Source organism: Trachymyrmex cornetzi, unplaced genomic scaffold (genome assembly GCF_001594075.2).
Source record: "Trachymyrmex cornetzi isolate Tcor2-1 unplaced genomic scaffold, Tcor1.1 scaffold1093, whole genome shotgun sequence".
NCBI classification, from domain to species: domain Eukaryota; kingdom Metazoa; phylum Arthropoda; class Insecta; order Hymenoptera; family Formicidae; genus Trachymyrmex; species Trachymyrmex cornetzi.
Genome location: NW_017295646.1, coordinates 122,135 through 137,317, shown reverse-complemented (window position 1 = coordinate 137,317; position 15,183 = coordinate 122,135). Strand labels below are relative to the sequence as shown.

Genomic DNA, 15,183 nt, shown 5'->3' with positions numbered 1-15,183 from the left:
ATTGTTGGTCGTCGATTTAAAAAAAAGTAACGGAAAAGTAACGAAAAGTTACTTTCTCAAGTAACGGTAACTGTAACGAGTTACTTTTAAAAATCGGTAACTAGTAACGGTAACTTGTTACTTTTCCTACTTGGTAACGAGTAACTGTAACTTGTTACTTTTAAAAAGTAACTTTCCATTCCCTGGTGTAATATTGAAGGGCTAATTTATTAATTACTACATAAAACGTACGGTGCTAGTTGAGGAGTTTAATATATCGGTGCTATTTTTTTCCTACTTTGTATTATATTATATTCTAACGAGGCGTAAGATTTTTAATTAACAATGGTTAGTTGGTGATTCACAACTCGTTATCAATGCCCACTTACGAAGCGTAGATCCGTCCGTAGCGCGCGGCTCCGAATACCCGGACAGCAGCTCATCGTCGCACCTCTTCTCCGACGGTCGTCGTCCAGATACGGCTTTCCAGCGTTATCGGAACTCGCGTTTGAGTGGCGAGTTTCATTCGGAGATTACCGGACGCAGCCTCAGTGAGTGTCTGGACGAGTGCCTCCGACAAACGAGCTTCCAATGCCGTAGCGCCGTTTACTCCGAGCATTATCACACCTGCCGGTTAAGCCGATTCAATCAAAGGGACGGTAACCGGATTATCTACGATGCCGATTATGACTATTACGAGAATCTCATGCGTGAGTATCAATTGTCTGCCCGTTCATCGCGAGGAAGGAGACGCACGATGTTTCTGAGTATTATTCGAGTTGATCCTAATTAAAAGTTAATATAACATTAATGTTATAATTTTATATTCAACAATATAAATGTAATATGACACGGTATTATCTAACAGTTGCATTATTGAGTGCGAAATTAATAATGTTTATTAATTATTAATGTTTATGTTATATTTAATAATTATTTATGTAAAAATTTGTTAATGTTTATCGTTATTATTCTATTTACAAAAAATTTAAAATCGGCTTGATTCTTTTTTTGAACTATATACCCTGTCGATGTGATAAATTGACTTGTATCACTATGTGATCGTACTGCGACTTTCGAGAATATCTTGGAACAGCGATACAGCTTTGCATAGCTCAATGTTTAATTTAACGACCTCATTGTACCAACAGATCAATATCTAGACGGCGATCGCGATGTCCCTGGCTACAGACCGGATCCCTTGGGACAGGACACAAACTTTGGACGACCCTCTTTAGGAAGACCTGGTTAGAACCGCTTTATTAATTCAGAGTAATATCGCATGTCGACGTGTTAGATAAAGTTGTGTAATTATTCATAGAGCTGCCGAGTAATCACATAAATTGTCTTAATGGGACAAGATCTTAAACAGATGTTTATAATTGCTGTTAGACACAATTGTTAACCATCGTCTGTTATCATAAATCTTATCGTTTGAATACAAAGTAATCCAGATTGCATTCACACTACATTTTCAACGCTAAATGTGATTAGCTAATCCTGAATTTTATATTTTTACTATAACGGCATTCCATATTAACCCTTTGAGGACAAAGGCTTACAAATAAAGAAATTTAAAAAGATCTTGTTTTTTGAGAATTGTAGGATTTGTAGGATCGCTGAATGTTCTGTTCTCAGAATTTTAAAATTCAAATTTCAAAAAATAATCTGATTATTATAAAAATCAATTTTATAAGGTTTTTGATATTGCTAAATGTTTACCATTTGTTTATTTACCAGTTTCCATGTTACTTAAAAATATTATATAAACATTTGATTTACATAATTAATTACGATGTTGAAACTTATTAAAATGTTTCTGTCAGGATATCCGGACGATTACGACAAGGGATATTCTACCAGCGTCAAACCGGATCGATATCCAGATCGCTATCCGGATCGTATACCGGATCGTTATCCAGATCGCTATCCAGATCGTATACCAGATCGTATACCGGATCGTATACCGGATCGTTATCCAGATCGATATCCCGATCGTTATCCAGACCGTTATCCTGCAGATCGATATCCTGATCGCCGTCCCTTAGACGATAGATATCCGGATAACAGATATCCTTTAAGTGATCCCGACAATTATCCTGATCGCTATCCTCTTGGTGATCGATATCCCGACCGTTATCCTACAGGAGATCGTTATCCTACAGGAGATCGTTATCCTGTCGGAGACCGCTATCCTGATCGTTATCCAGTTAGCGACCGATATCCGGACAGATATCCCATGTCTGATCGATATCCTATTAGAGGGGGAGATCGTCGTCCTAATGGCGTCAATAGATACCCTGATGCCGGAACTCTGGGGAGATATCCTCCAAGTGACCGATATCCCGCGAGTGATCGATACCCCGCGAGTGACCGATATCCCGCGAGTGACCGATATCCTACCGTAATACACGGGGTTCGTGTGATTCCAAGCCGATATCCTACTGACATGATCGATCGATATCCCAATACAATAGACCGGTATCCTTATCCAGAAGACTCTGCGGACCGATATCCTATGGGATTAGGTGGTGATAGATCTCCTATCGATCGATATCCAACTAGTGGAAGATATCCAGACAAGGATCCTTATTCTAGTCGGTAAGTCGCGAAATTAGACACGACTGTATCAAGTTTAAATTTTTTTCACGTATCGTTATCACTTTTCCATTAACGCGTTGTCTAGTAAGTTTTTATTTACCGCGTATGCCGTAATAAAGTATCTTTCTCTTTTCTTATACTGATAAAAATTACTAAATCTAATACACGCGTAATAAATAATAGCGCAATTAATTGTAGAGGAAAGTCGCCGATACTGACATAGGTCTCCTAAAGTGACACCTCCTTATTTCTCAGAAACTAACTATTGCACTTTATTAATACTAACATAATCATGATCTGTTTAGCTAATTAAAGAAGTATAAACTCATAATTCATATATTTGTGGCTTATTTCTATACCAAATCAGCTAAAAACCAATTCTATGAATCCGAGAAGAAAATTCTTACGGTGTTCTTTTGCAAATTGCGTAATTAAAATAATAGTGACCGTATTATTGAAAATATTATGTCATTTTAAATGTTTATAGTTTCATAAATTAACTTTCTTTACAGAATAGGATATATCTTTATTTATAAAATAGGAATGTTGATATTATTGCCTATATGGTACTATGTCAGTTTTGGAGCCCATTTTGTCAGACGCTCATTTTTGCATAACTTACGAAAAACTTAATAATTGCAAAATTGCAAACAGTATTATAAAAATTGCTTATATTATCTGATAGAAGATACTTTTTACTTTGTATTTATGTTTTTGAAGTTGTATTTTTACCTTTTGTTTAAGAAATATTGTCTAAAAACAAAGTGGTACGTCGGTATCGGTGACACCTTCCTTTATTTTACATTTTTATCTAGCTATTTTTTTTATGTCATCTAAAATTTTATATTAAATCGCATCTATTTTTTACAATATTTTGTGTTTTAAAATATTTTAATTACATCGAACATCAGTGACTACTAAAGTGCCGCTGAATAATAATAATAATAATAATAATAGTAGTAATAATAATAATAACAACCATAATAATCTCGATCTACGATTTGTCATAGAAAAATGATGTTGAGATTCAATTAAAAGCAGGTATCCGCCGCCAGGAATGTACTCGCCCGGATTTGTCGATGACGTTCGTGGTCCTCAGAGTGCTCCCGAGCCAAGACCTCATTATGGGGGTGGGCCGTACGGTCCAACGCGACTAGGAGGATACGGAGGATATGAAGACGGCGGTATTGTTGGTGGCGGGTACATAGGTGAAGGCGGAGTCTACAACTCTCGTCCATTTGGAACTACTGGTGGGCCCATCGTAGGCAGGCCCATCATAGGCAGGCCCCCGTTAGTGTCCAGATGCGACGAGCAGGACAATTTCAGGCAAGTTGGGACTCGTACCAGAGTACGGAAGCCGTTCGTTAGACGGTACACCACTGCCTCGTCGTTGGCTCAGTGCGAGAGGGAATGTGCCGATGCTAGAGACTTCGTTTGCAGGTAATGATAATGGTCGAAATTGTATAATAAATATAATTAGACGAGAATTTAAATTTGTGTCGAAAAGCGATAAAGTTTTAGGCAAACAGTTAATTCAAAAGACATGCTTGATGCAGATAAAACGTCATCTTTCCTTCTGTTACACTTTTCAGAATTAGATTTAACTATACAAGCTATTTACGGAAAATTAAAAAAATATTTTATTCTAAATTACTTAAATGATTTTCAAATAATAGTACGTTTACATGATTAATTTGAGCAGCAAAATTTTTTAGGGTACAGCTAGCAGTATAGCTAGAAGTTCATCAGAACTAACTGGAAAATACTAATCAAATCCGAATAATTAAATCTATAAAATGTTCTAGTTATAAAATATTGAATTCTATCATAATAATTAGAAATTCTGTTTTATTTTACCAAAGTACATTCAACCGCATATACATGTCTTATTAACGTAATCAAATTATTACAGCAATTATGAAACTGATAAATAATTGGAACGAATGGTGTGTGGAAGTTAATATAAAAAAATTAAATTAGATTCCGCTGTTATATATTAATAATATAATTATACAAAATAGGAAACATTCTGTTCTTTAAAAGATGTGACTACAACGATGAAACGTAGAATTCCGATAGTTTGTTCAAGAGATGTTTGTGACCCAGAGAGCTTGAAATTGAATTAGGAATGATCCGATGGCGTTTATTTGCACAATCGATTGGACAATGCTCGCAAATTCCCAACGTCATTTGCAGGTCCTTCAATTACCGACCATACGCTGCGCCTTACGGGGCCGAGAGGGACAATTGCGAGCTCAGCGATCGGGACTCCAGGGACATGGACATGGGCAATCCGGTTTATTACGACACGGGTTCGGATTACGACTTTTACGAAAGGAACAACGGTCGCCAGGGCGCGGACGGGGAATGTCTGGACGGTAAGCGGCCACTTCGTCCGTGAGACGCTGATACGAAAGCTGAGAAACGCGTGAAAGACACTCGAGCGCATTAAGAACCAGGGTGAAACATATGCTTTTTTGCAATTGGAAATGAAATATCCGAATTATTGCCTGCACGGAGTAGTCGTCGAATTGTTTTCTACGCGAAATAATTAAAAACGCATAGAACATAACGATTTATCCGTATTTTATTAAATATAAAATAACTGCTCGTCTAGAATTAAGCTACACTTTAATGATAAGAATTTACACACGTTATTGTATATAGAATTTTGCACCATTGTCACATGACTTTACTTTTATGAAATAAATATTTAATGCTGTTCTTTTATTTATACTTCTCCCTCATGCATGTCGCATGCGCATAAACTTCTTAATATCTACGCACCACCACAGTCTACATTCCGTCGTCAATGATGTTTGTGATACATTTATATAAACATCCTCGGTCACATTTTCCATCCCTTTCCAATCTTAACATAACTTTTTAAAACTCCGTACCTACACTGAAAGAAAAAATTGGCTGCTGCAGCAAATTAGGTGGTTAAATATGACATAGTATTTTTAATTGGTTGCAACAGCCAATTTTTGGATGCTACAGCCAATTGTTGGTTGTATTAGCCTATCCGCAATGTCAGTATAAGATTTCGATTGACCAATGCAACCAAAAATTGGTTGCTACAGCCAATTAAAAATGCTATGCTATATTTAACCATCTAATTTGTTGCAGCAACTAATCTTTTCTTTCAGTGTATAATAACAAAAGATGTAATATAACTTTTTTGATTGTGTATCTAAACGCTTCAAACTCCAACTTTTGCCTCCAGCTTTTGACATCTTAAATATATTAATTGCTCACTATCTTTTGACTAGTTAGTGTTCCGGTTTTATTTTTATTTCTTATTCTTCTTATACAATATTTGTACTGCTTGAGAATTTTATACTATCTCTCGTCTCTTCTTTACTTGGCCATTCTTTTTCTTCTGTTCATCATGCAACTTACCGTTTGCAATCGACACGGTAATTTTAAGAATAAAGAGCAATCACGAATATGCTAGGCATGAATAGCTGCTTAAATTGTTAGTTTCGCTCAAAATCAATTTAAAATGTCATTTTATTGAATTTTGCATAAACGGTACACTGAAAGAAAAGATTGGCTGCTACAGCAAATTAGATGATAAAATATGACATAACATTTTTAATTGGCTGTTGCAATCAATTAAAAATGCTATGCCATATTTTACCATTTAATTTGCTGCAGTAGCAGCAATCTTTTCTTTCAGTGTAGTTATTAATTATATTGCACGCCTGACTCTCAGGAAATCTATTTTCCGCATATTGTGCTAAAAAAAAAAATGCGGTTGATAATTTTCAGTGCCGATCTGTTAGAATGAAACTTATTTGACAGTTACCATTTCGCCTTCAAATAATTTCTTTTACTTAATTTCAATTTAATTAATTTCATACTAACGCGCACCTCCTCGATCGACAGTTTTTCGGCAGCTATGCGCAACGAATTATGCTCTGTTACGCTTTTAGTGAGTCAAGTCTGCAGCGAGGACGGGATGGAGTTTACTCTGAGGACGCCGGAGGGATTCATTGGGCGAATTTACACGTACGGATACTATGACCGATGCTTCTTTCGCGGAAACGGCAGGACCGTGAACAAACTCCGTATCAGCGGACCTCAGGGATATCCCGAGTGTGGCACACAGCGAGTAAGAGCATAAATTTTCGCTTAACAACATGATCCACTGCGAAGTAATTTCCGATTTAATTTAAGCTGCGATCTCTTTTACTGCGCATGACGTTCAAGGAATGATCTGAAAACCTTTAAATCGCGCAAATGGAAAATTGTTTCACAATAACTTTTAATCAGACATCGAATACAAGAATTATTTATAATAATTTCATTAAAGAAATTTCTTATTAACACGATACATCTCTTTTTTTTAATGATATCTGATATTAAAATTGAAAATTTGGCAATAATCGATGTAATACACGCTTCAATGGCGAATGTTTGCAGTATGGCGATACGATGACAAACATCGTGGTGGTGCAATTTTCGGACTACGTGCAAACCGGGCGAGACAAACGATTCAACCTAACGTGCATGTTTCGAGGACCTGACGAAGCTGTCGTCACGTCCGGCTACATCGGTGCCGGGTATGCCAGGTCATATCGATCGAAAGATCGTGCCTTGTACCGAGAGCACGATCTATAACGCGTTAAATGCCATAGGTACTCCGGGACACTGAATTATGTAAATAAAGCCATATCGAGAGAAAAATCTTTGAACTTACCTAATAATATTCCTTTTTACAATTTTATATTTTTACAGGATTCTTTTTTTAACAAATCGTATTAATTTTAGACAAGTTCTCCATCTTTATATCCGTTGAGCAAATATTATAGTATTGTTCCAATGTTATTCTGGCCTCCCCTTGTTCATTAATTTCGTATGTTAACATGAACGCATGTATAGTTTGTTACTGTAAACAGAGCAAAATACATTACCTTTCATGCATGAGTATAAAATCAAATATAATACGAGGTGAAAGCACGCTCGTACAACTTTTTTTATCACATATTCAGTCCTAAATCTTGAAGACATCATGCACACATTCTATTCCTTCATACCTTATTTACTTCATGTTACACATATGTATATAATGTGCATTTATGCTAATGGCTAATCTATTAAAAAATTAATCACAGTACGGATTAATTATGATATCAGAAAATTTTTGTTTTTATGCTATTAATTACATAATAGCTATTTCATAATAGTTATTTCATCTTTCAATAAAAAAAAGTATAATATTCGATTAAAAGATAAAAAATGTATATCAATTGGTAAAATTGAAATTTAGAAACAAGAGCTAATTAAAGCGCCGATTTATGTTGTCCGCATTACATCTTTCATGTGTATATACACCGTTTCCATCATGGGCATATCCAGGATTTGTTTTCGGAGGGGAGGTTTAATTCTGTTCTCATAACATAAACAACAATTTTTAATAAATTGCTTTTTTGGATATTTTAGAGCTTAGAATCTCTTTCTACTTCTTGATTTTAAAAAAGAATAATTTTAGGTTTTGTAAAAATCATAATTTTTATCTTTTTTTGAAAACAGTACAGATGAAATACAATTATTAAAAACAAAATGTAGTTGTGAATAAAGTACTAATTAATATCTTAACGCATTTTCTGTTTTTTGTTCAAAAATCTTACGAAAATTTCTCTTATGTATTAGAAACTCTGTCAAAACTGTACCTAACAAAAGTTTTAGAAATTATTTATATGATCATAATGAAGAAAGAAAATAGTTTATGTGAGAATAAAATATTATTTAGGGTCGAAAGTAAAGTTCTATTTTTTTATAATTAAAAATTAAAGAAATAAATAAATAATTGAACGTTCCAATTCTTTCCCCCGCTGGATATGCTCATGTTTTCCACTACATTCATTAGACTTGTAATTCATTCAATTTCGCTAATGGATCTCGTGCGTCCACTGTACAGATCGGGGTCCCCCATCCCTATCGAATATCTCCCAGCGGAAAATACTCTGAGCTCCAGAGTGCGCTTGCTGATTCTCTATCAGGGTAGACCTACGACAACCATCGCCGTTGGCGACCCTCTCACTTTCAGACTCGAAGCTCAAGATGGGTAATTTTCATTTATACATTTTTTTTAATCTGATATCCAATTAATGTAATTAAAAAATTATATGGAAATAATGGTTTGATATCGCTATCCGATTCTATTCCGTTGACTTCCAAATTAATTTTTGCTTATCAAATATCGCAAGAGCTTCGCATTAAAAATATTTCGTAATAATCGCGTATAAATTTTAATAAATCCTAATCATTATTGTCCATAGGTACAATTACGTAACGGATATATTTGCTACTAACGTTATTGCAAGAGATCCTTACTCTGGTAAAAGTGTTCAACTGATAGACAGATATGGGTAAGAAACATTGAAACTCCTAATAATGAGAGCCAGTAAGGAAGAGAGAAAAAAAAACAAAAAGAGAAGTATTATAATAGCATTATCTATACTGAAGATAATACAACATCAGCTGCATTCCGATAATCACTGCCAGTATTGAAAATCTATAATTTACACTATGTGCACTTATAGATTTTCAGCACTGGTAGTGAATATCGGAACGCAGCCATCATTGCACTACTTTTTTTCTCTATCTTGGCCTTTATTGAGATATTCAAGTTACATAATAATTGGATAAATTAAATTACCGCCGTAATCTATCTATCTACATATCGTACTCGCGTAATTGAAACGGAAATTTCTGCAGCTGTCCAGTGGACAACTACGTGTTTCCGGGTTTGGACCGCCTTCGCGACGGCGACAGCCTCGAGGCCCGCTTCAACGCCTTCAAAATACCCGAATCAAATTTCCTGGTGTTCGAGGCGAATGTACGAACGTGCCGCGATGGCTGCCAGCCAGCGTATTGCAGTGGTACCGGTAGAAGCGAACCGTCTTTCGGCAGACGGCGAAGGGACGTAAATAACGATACAGTGGCAGACGAGGACGAGGAATCACCGATAATAGTAGCGAATGATGACTTTAACAATGCGTCAACAACGATTTTCAACGCGACCGACGCTGTGAGTGATGAGCTGGACAACGAAGAGGAGGAAGAGCACGTCAGAGAAATGATAGAGGTATCAAGATTGATCGTTTTCGTTTTAAAGGAATAGAAAGGTGTCATTCCACGAGCAATAATATTATTTATATTTTGATAGGTTCTCGACTCAAGAATGAACATTGAAGAAGATAATATCATTGAGAAACAAACTAAGGCTAGCAAACTATTCTTGGAAAATATTTGTATAACGCAAAACGAATACTACGGCTTGGTTACCGCAGTGGGCATCCTCGTGGTGCTCTTGGCCTCCGTTGTTCTCTTGTCTATGCTCGTTTACAGGTAGAACTTATATTTTACTTATGAAATTTAATAACTCATTCGCATTTTATTATTTAAGAACACATCCCAATGAATAAATAGACTCTTAAGAATAAATTCATAAAAATAAATTAACCCATGAATAGTTATAAGCTTATAGTATTATTAATACAATATTGGATCTCATCTTCATTGTTTAGTATAAGCAAATTTAAAGTGATTCATTATTTCAGAAAATACGTTTATTCCGTGATTATGAAAAATCGTAGACTCGACAAAACCTGCAGTCGCAGCAACCATTCCGATGAGCCTTACAGCAGTCGAATCAACAACTTTTCTTTTATGAGGACAGGTCTTCAGAAACCGTTCCAAGCATCGTAAGTGCTAAACGAATTATGCGTATTTTAAATTCTATGTCTTCCTGGTTGAAAATGAACCAGAAGATTCAAATCATATCAAAAGTCTAGTTTGTTTAACTAAAATTATAGTAAATTCAACCAGAAAACTTTGATTTGTTCATTTTTAACTTGAATTCCAGTTAATTCAATCGAACTCTTTTTCAAGTGTTGATATTTTATTATTTTCTCGTTATTCTTAATATAAAATTTAAATTTGTAATGAAGGTCGTAACAAATAGTAACATTTAGATCGATCTCGAGATCAATGAGCAATGCTATCAGTCAACGTCTTGCCTCGTCGTCCACCGCTCTGGAGGGTGCTGTGGGATTATCCACTGGTCGACGTGGCGGTTTCGATCCAAGCGAGCCGATCTACACCGATCCTTCGCTTTTTGAGGTCACCCATTGCTCGAACACCTCGAAATCGGCTCTTGGCGACAATTTTCATCTTATGTAGAAGAAATACGTGAGAAGATCGATCCTGAAATTACATAACGCGAACGATTCCCGCTTTATTTATTTACTTTAATAAGAATATACGAAACCGACTAACGACAATTAATCCGTGACAAATCAGCATTCATGATCTATTCTGTCACTAGTCAATAATTCACTGCCAATCCTCCATGAAGACTCTGCCAGCTAAAGACTCTATCAAGCATTTATTATTTTATATACTGTTTATACATAATATTATTACTAATAATCGAGAAGTTAAAAATATTACTTTACAAAAATATTTCCTAAAGATATTCCAGAAATAGCATCTGGTATCTCTTTCAAACGACATTCCAAAATGACTGCAAAATAGCTCTTATAATAATATAGAGAAATTTAAGTTTCAAATAATCAAGAGTATTTTAAGACGCAAAGAAAACTTTTTTTTGATATATATCTTTTTATCTTTTTTATATCTTTTATATATATTTCTATCTTTTATATTTTATCTTTTATATATATATATATATATATATATATATTTCTTCTAAATTTGGAATAAAGATACAGACGAGTTCTCTGTGCTGTTATATTTTAACTAAAAATGACTGATCCAAACATACAAATAATATGAATAATGTGAACATCAAAACTTTCTCTTTCATTTTACTGTCATAATTTTGCCGATTGTCTGTTGCGTCTGCGTTCGTCAAAAGTCATAACGTTTATCACAAGCTGAATAATATCGCATAATACAATAATTATTAGCAAGTAAAATCATCAGAAAACTTGTATTTTGATATTCTAATTGTGCATTTATAAGAAGTAAATTGGTATTACATATAGAGACACACAATTACGTTTATATTTTATATTATATAACCAATTTATTTTGCTTACGAGCACCGGCATCGATGCATCGGTGCAATGAAAATAAAGAAAAATAATAGATGTACAACACGCGTCTATGCCATATCCAACAAAATTATCCGTCTTCCTTCATTCGTCTTTAATTCTGTCTAGTTTATAAGTAAAAAGTAGCATTCTAAGCCTAGCTTCCTCCTTGCGGTAATGAGCCTCCTCTAATTTGAGCCTCGCTTCTTCCTTTAACATGGCGGCGATGTCGACCTTAATCTGCGCTTCCGAAAGTGCAAGCATGTGCAGCTCTTCTTCCCGTTGCGTGGATTTCCTCTTAGGATTATGCTCCTGCACAACGCGAGGTGAGATCAAATTGTATAAAGCACTCGGTCCCGGATTACTTTCTCGGTGTGCGATTTTTCCAAAACTGTTGTCCGTTGACTGATCAATCATAGGAGAATCAACATTTCTTCCTACGAACTTCTCATAATAATCATTCATCGAATTGGGGGATGCAATAGTATCGCAATTATCTCTATCGGTGATCATTTCCTTGATTGTGCCGCCAGCTGTAAAAAGTCAAATTTGATTACTTTTGATTACTTCAAGTTTTCATTACTTTCGTGTGAAAATAGGAAAAGTATTATAATCTCTTTATTTATAATATTAAATATTAAATTATTATAATATTATTATATTATAAAAATATTTTTTTTCCTTTCTAATAAAGTTATAAAAAATCTAATTAAATAAGTAATAAATAAATATTTAAAAAATACAATATACACAAATAAAAAACTACTTTATTCATAAAAATATCATTTATCACATTTCTCCTTCATTAATGTTTAATTATTGTCCTTATTTTAACTTTCCTTATTTATATAATTGCTAAAATTATTTTCTCAAAAGCTGTATGTTTAAAAAGATTACTATACTAAATGTGGAAGAATCCAGAAAAAGCATATTTACAATTTGAATTTTCGCGACTGTCTACATCCTTCTTTAAGCGATTTGGATTTTGAGTTCCAGCAGTGCAAATACTTTGCAATGTGAATGGTTCTGAATCCTTCGGCTCAAATACTACATTTGGTGGTAAACCAACAGTTCCGGTAGACATTGGTGCCTTTGGGACATTGTGACCACAAGTTATACCTTCCCAGCATTGATTTCTCGCCCTGTCTTTTGTCGATTGACAAACCGCTTTCATATTTTCACTAAAAGATTAAAAGATTTTAATATTTGTTCTCTTGGACCTTTTTCTTTTATATCAATCTTTTTTACACTGCTGAGGCAAACTACTTGCTAGCAAATTTCTGAACCTTGAAATAGATCTCTCTTAAAAATAAAACTTTTATTCAAATTTAAAATTTTACTGTCTTCTTTATTCTAACTCTTGGAATCAAAAGCCAAAATACGAATTTCATTAAACTACGTCTCATTATCTATTAAGTTCTGTGCCAAGAAATTAATCTCGAGAACAATTGCTTCATAATGCTGAATTACCGAAATTTCTTTTCATCGCGATTACGCTTACAGGCCTTCATATTCTCCCAGCAACGTCTGAGCTGTATGGTCGAACGCGCGCCCCGGGACCCTACTATCAAATTGTACTCCTCGGTGATTCGCGACCACGCCGACTTTCGTTTGCATATGGAGATCGGATCTGACTTCCTATTTTGGATGACCTCGTGCTTGTTTATCAACGATATCAAGATTTTCCGCTCTTCGAAGCTGTATGTCTTGCGAGTGCCCTTCAGAGATGCGGATGCCATTTTACCACGAGTACGAGCGTTCGATTGTTTCTTTTGCTCTCGGAGCTTTCATGGTGGAGCGCTCCCCTTATGTTAATATTAAGCCTAATTCAGATTGGCCTTTGTTAGTATCTATCATACTTCTTGTCAATCTTGTCGAATTCTTGGTTTCGCACCAATTTAAATTCAAAAAATTTTACACATATTCATCTCAGTATAAATATCTATGTGTTATTAATGAAAATGAACAGATACGCCGGGACATAAAAGAATTCTTATTCGGTTAACTTGTTCAAAAAAACAATGCTCTATACAATATAGTGCTTGATATATGTATATCAAATTCTTCAACCTTTTATAAGCAGTTTTAAAAAGGTAAATGCCTTTTTAAATGAGATACACTTAGTATTATCCGTAATACAGAATAGTCGTAATGAAAATTCCTTATCAGCTCGGATAAAATTCATGACATAGTCAATCTGAAGATATAATACGTAACCTACAAAAATATAGGATGCCAATTAATCTGACATTTTAATATTTTTCTTAATTGCTCATTTCTTCTAATGTTTTGTATGTATCTAATATAATATTGTTTTTTTACATTAAGATGTATATTGAAATTATAATTCAAATCTTTTTATCATAGTTTTTCCGACAAAATAAGGTATACATAATAATGACACACCTGCAATAATAAGAGATAATCCATTTTATTTCATTTTAATCTGTATACAATAGCAACCAGCATTATAACCATTGTAAACGAAGATGCAAAATATGTAATATGTTGCTTTTAAAGTTATATATTTAATAATTTAAAGAATCTAATAATTTAGTTATAATTTAAGTACAATTTAAAACATCAAGTTAAGTACACAATTTAAAATAAACGCAATAAATTTTTGAATTTCTATGCAGAAAATATATAACATTCAAAAGAATAGAGATTAAATATTAAATATTCAGGATAATAGATTAATATTTCTGCATAAATAATTAAGCTAATAAATTTGAGATGTTGAATATAACAAATTTCGTCATTTCGAATACATAATACAAAATTGTACAGAAACATATTGCATATTATACATCATTTTTTATGGCATTTATAGTTTTCAGGAATATAACCCTTTCACCATAAATCCACTATCCCATCTCTGGGGATGAGTGTGTGGGAGAGGGCTATCTTCCAATACAATATAGATAGATCGCGCAACTTTCATACATATATATTTTTCCATATTTAAATTGTATGTGTGTGTGTGTGTGTGTGTGTGTGTGTGCGCGCGCGCGCGCGCGCGCGCGTGTGTGTGTGTGTGTGTGTGTGTGTGATGTGTATATACACATATATATAAAGTCAGCAAATGTCGCAAATTTTTAGTATAAAATTATATAGTAGATTTAAAAAGCAAATAAGACAATTTTTCTTTAAGTAACATCTAGCGTATACAGGAACAGAAAGCATCGTCATGTACTGTGAATAATCTGTTGTCATAACGACAGGAACATTATTCCGTATCATAAAGAATAATATAAATTCTATAAATAAACAATTAAATGAACAACATAATAATCATTGGTTTGCTACTTTACAACGTAATTAGAATTGAACAACATTTCCATATATATGCTTCCACATAACATAACACAGTAAATGGTCTAATTATGTCTTAAGTTAATATATGCGATATAATTTCTACAAACCAATAATATTGTACTCTGTTTCATGTTATTACTAACAAAAGTAACTTTGGTGTACGTAATAGATTGTACGCTTTAAGTAACTACTATATATTACGACTGATTTGCGCAAA

The 15,183-nt window shown here is 34.1% G+C and overlaps 2 protein-coding genes across 5 annotated transcripts in view; one reads left to right on the top strand and one right to left on the bottom strand.

Annotated features, from left to right (window-relative positions):
* nompA (no mechanoreceptor potential A) overlaps positions 1-10,971 on the top strand; it is a 24,397-nt gene extending 13,426 nt beyond the window's left edge. Inside the window, exons 8-20 of one of the 3 annotated variants that reach the window (XM_018507851.1) lie at positions 390-689; positions 1,131-1,226; positions 1,806-2,580; positions 3,619-4,020; positions 4,777-4,958; positions 6,519-6,697; positions 7,009-7,148; positions 8,507-8,653; positions 8,868-8,957; positions 9,307-9,676; positions 9,758-9,939; positions 10,152-10,295; positions 10,566-10,971. In XM_018507851.1, coding sequence (XP_018363353.1) covers positions 390-689; positions 1,131-1,226; positions 1,806-2,580; positions 3,619-4,020; positions 4,777-4,958; positions 6,519-6,697; positions 7,009-7,148; positions 8,507-8,653; positions 8,868-8,957; positions 9,307-9,676; positions 9,758-9,939; positions 10,152-10,295; positions 10,566-10,773 — 3,215 coding nt within the window. In that variant the 3' untranslated portion in view covers positions 10,774-10,971. Of the gene's footprint in view, positions 1-389; positions 690-1,130; positions 1,227-1,805; positions 2,581-3,618; positions 4,021-4,776; positions 4,959-6,518; positions 6,698-7,008; positions 7,158-8,506; positions 8,654-8,867; positions 8,958-9,306; positions 9,677-9,757; positions 9,940-10,151; positions 10,296-10,565 lie in introns of all 3 variants that reach the window. The other 2 variants (XM_018507860.1, XM_018507841.1) reach the window with 2 other exon arrangements.
* A 422-nt stretch (positions 10,972-11,393) lies between these two features.
* Positions 11,394-13,505, bottom strand: LOC108761508 (uncharacterized). Of its 2 annotated transcripts, none has more exons than XM_018508109.1 (3): positions 13,119-13,505; positions 12,585-12,829; positions 11,394-12,181 (listed from the first exon to the last, which is right to left on the bottom strand). In XM_018508109.1, exons 1-3 carry the CDS (start codon positions 13,385-13,387, stop codon positions 11,754-11,756), a joined length of 942 nt encoding a protein of 313 aa, XP_018363611.1. In that variant the 5' UTR covers positions 13,388-13,505; the 3' UTR covers positions 11,394-11,753. The 2 variants fall into 2 exon arrangements, with proteins under 2 accessions (XP_018363611.1, XP_018363618.1); XM_018508116.1 differs by having other exon boundaries at positions 13,150-13,330.
* Positions 13,506-15,183: the final 1,678 nt, after the last annotated feature.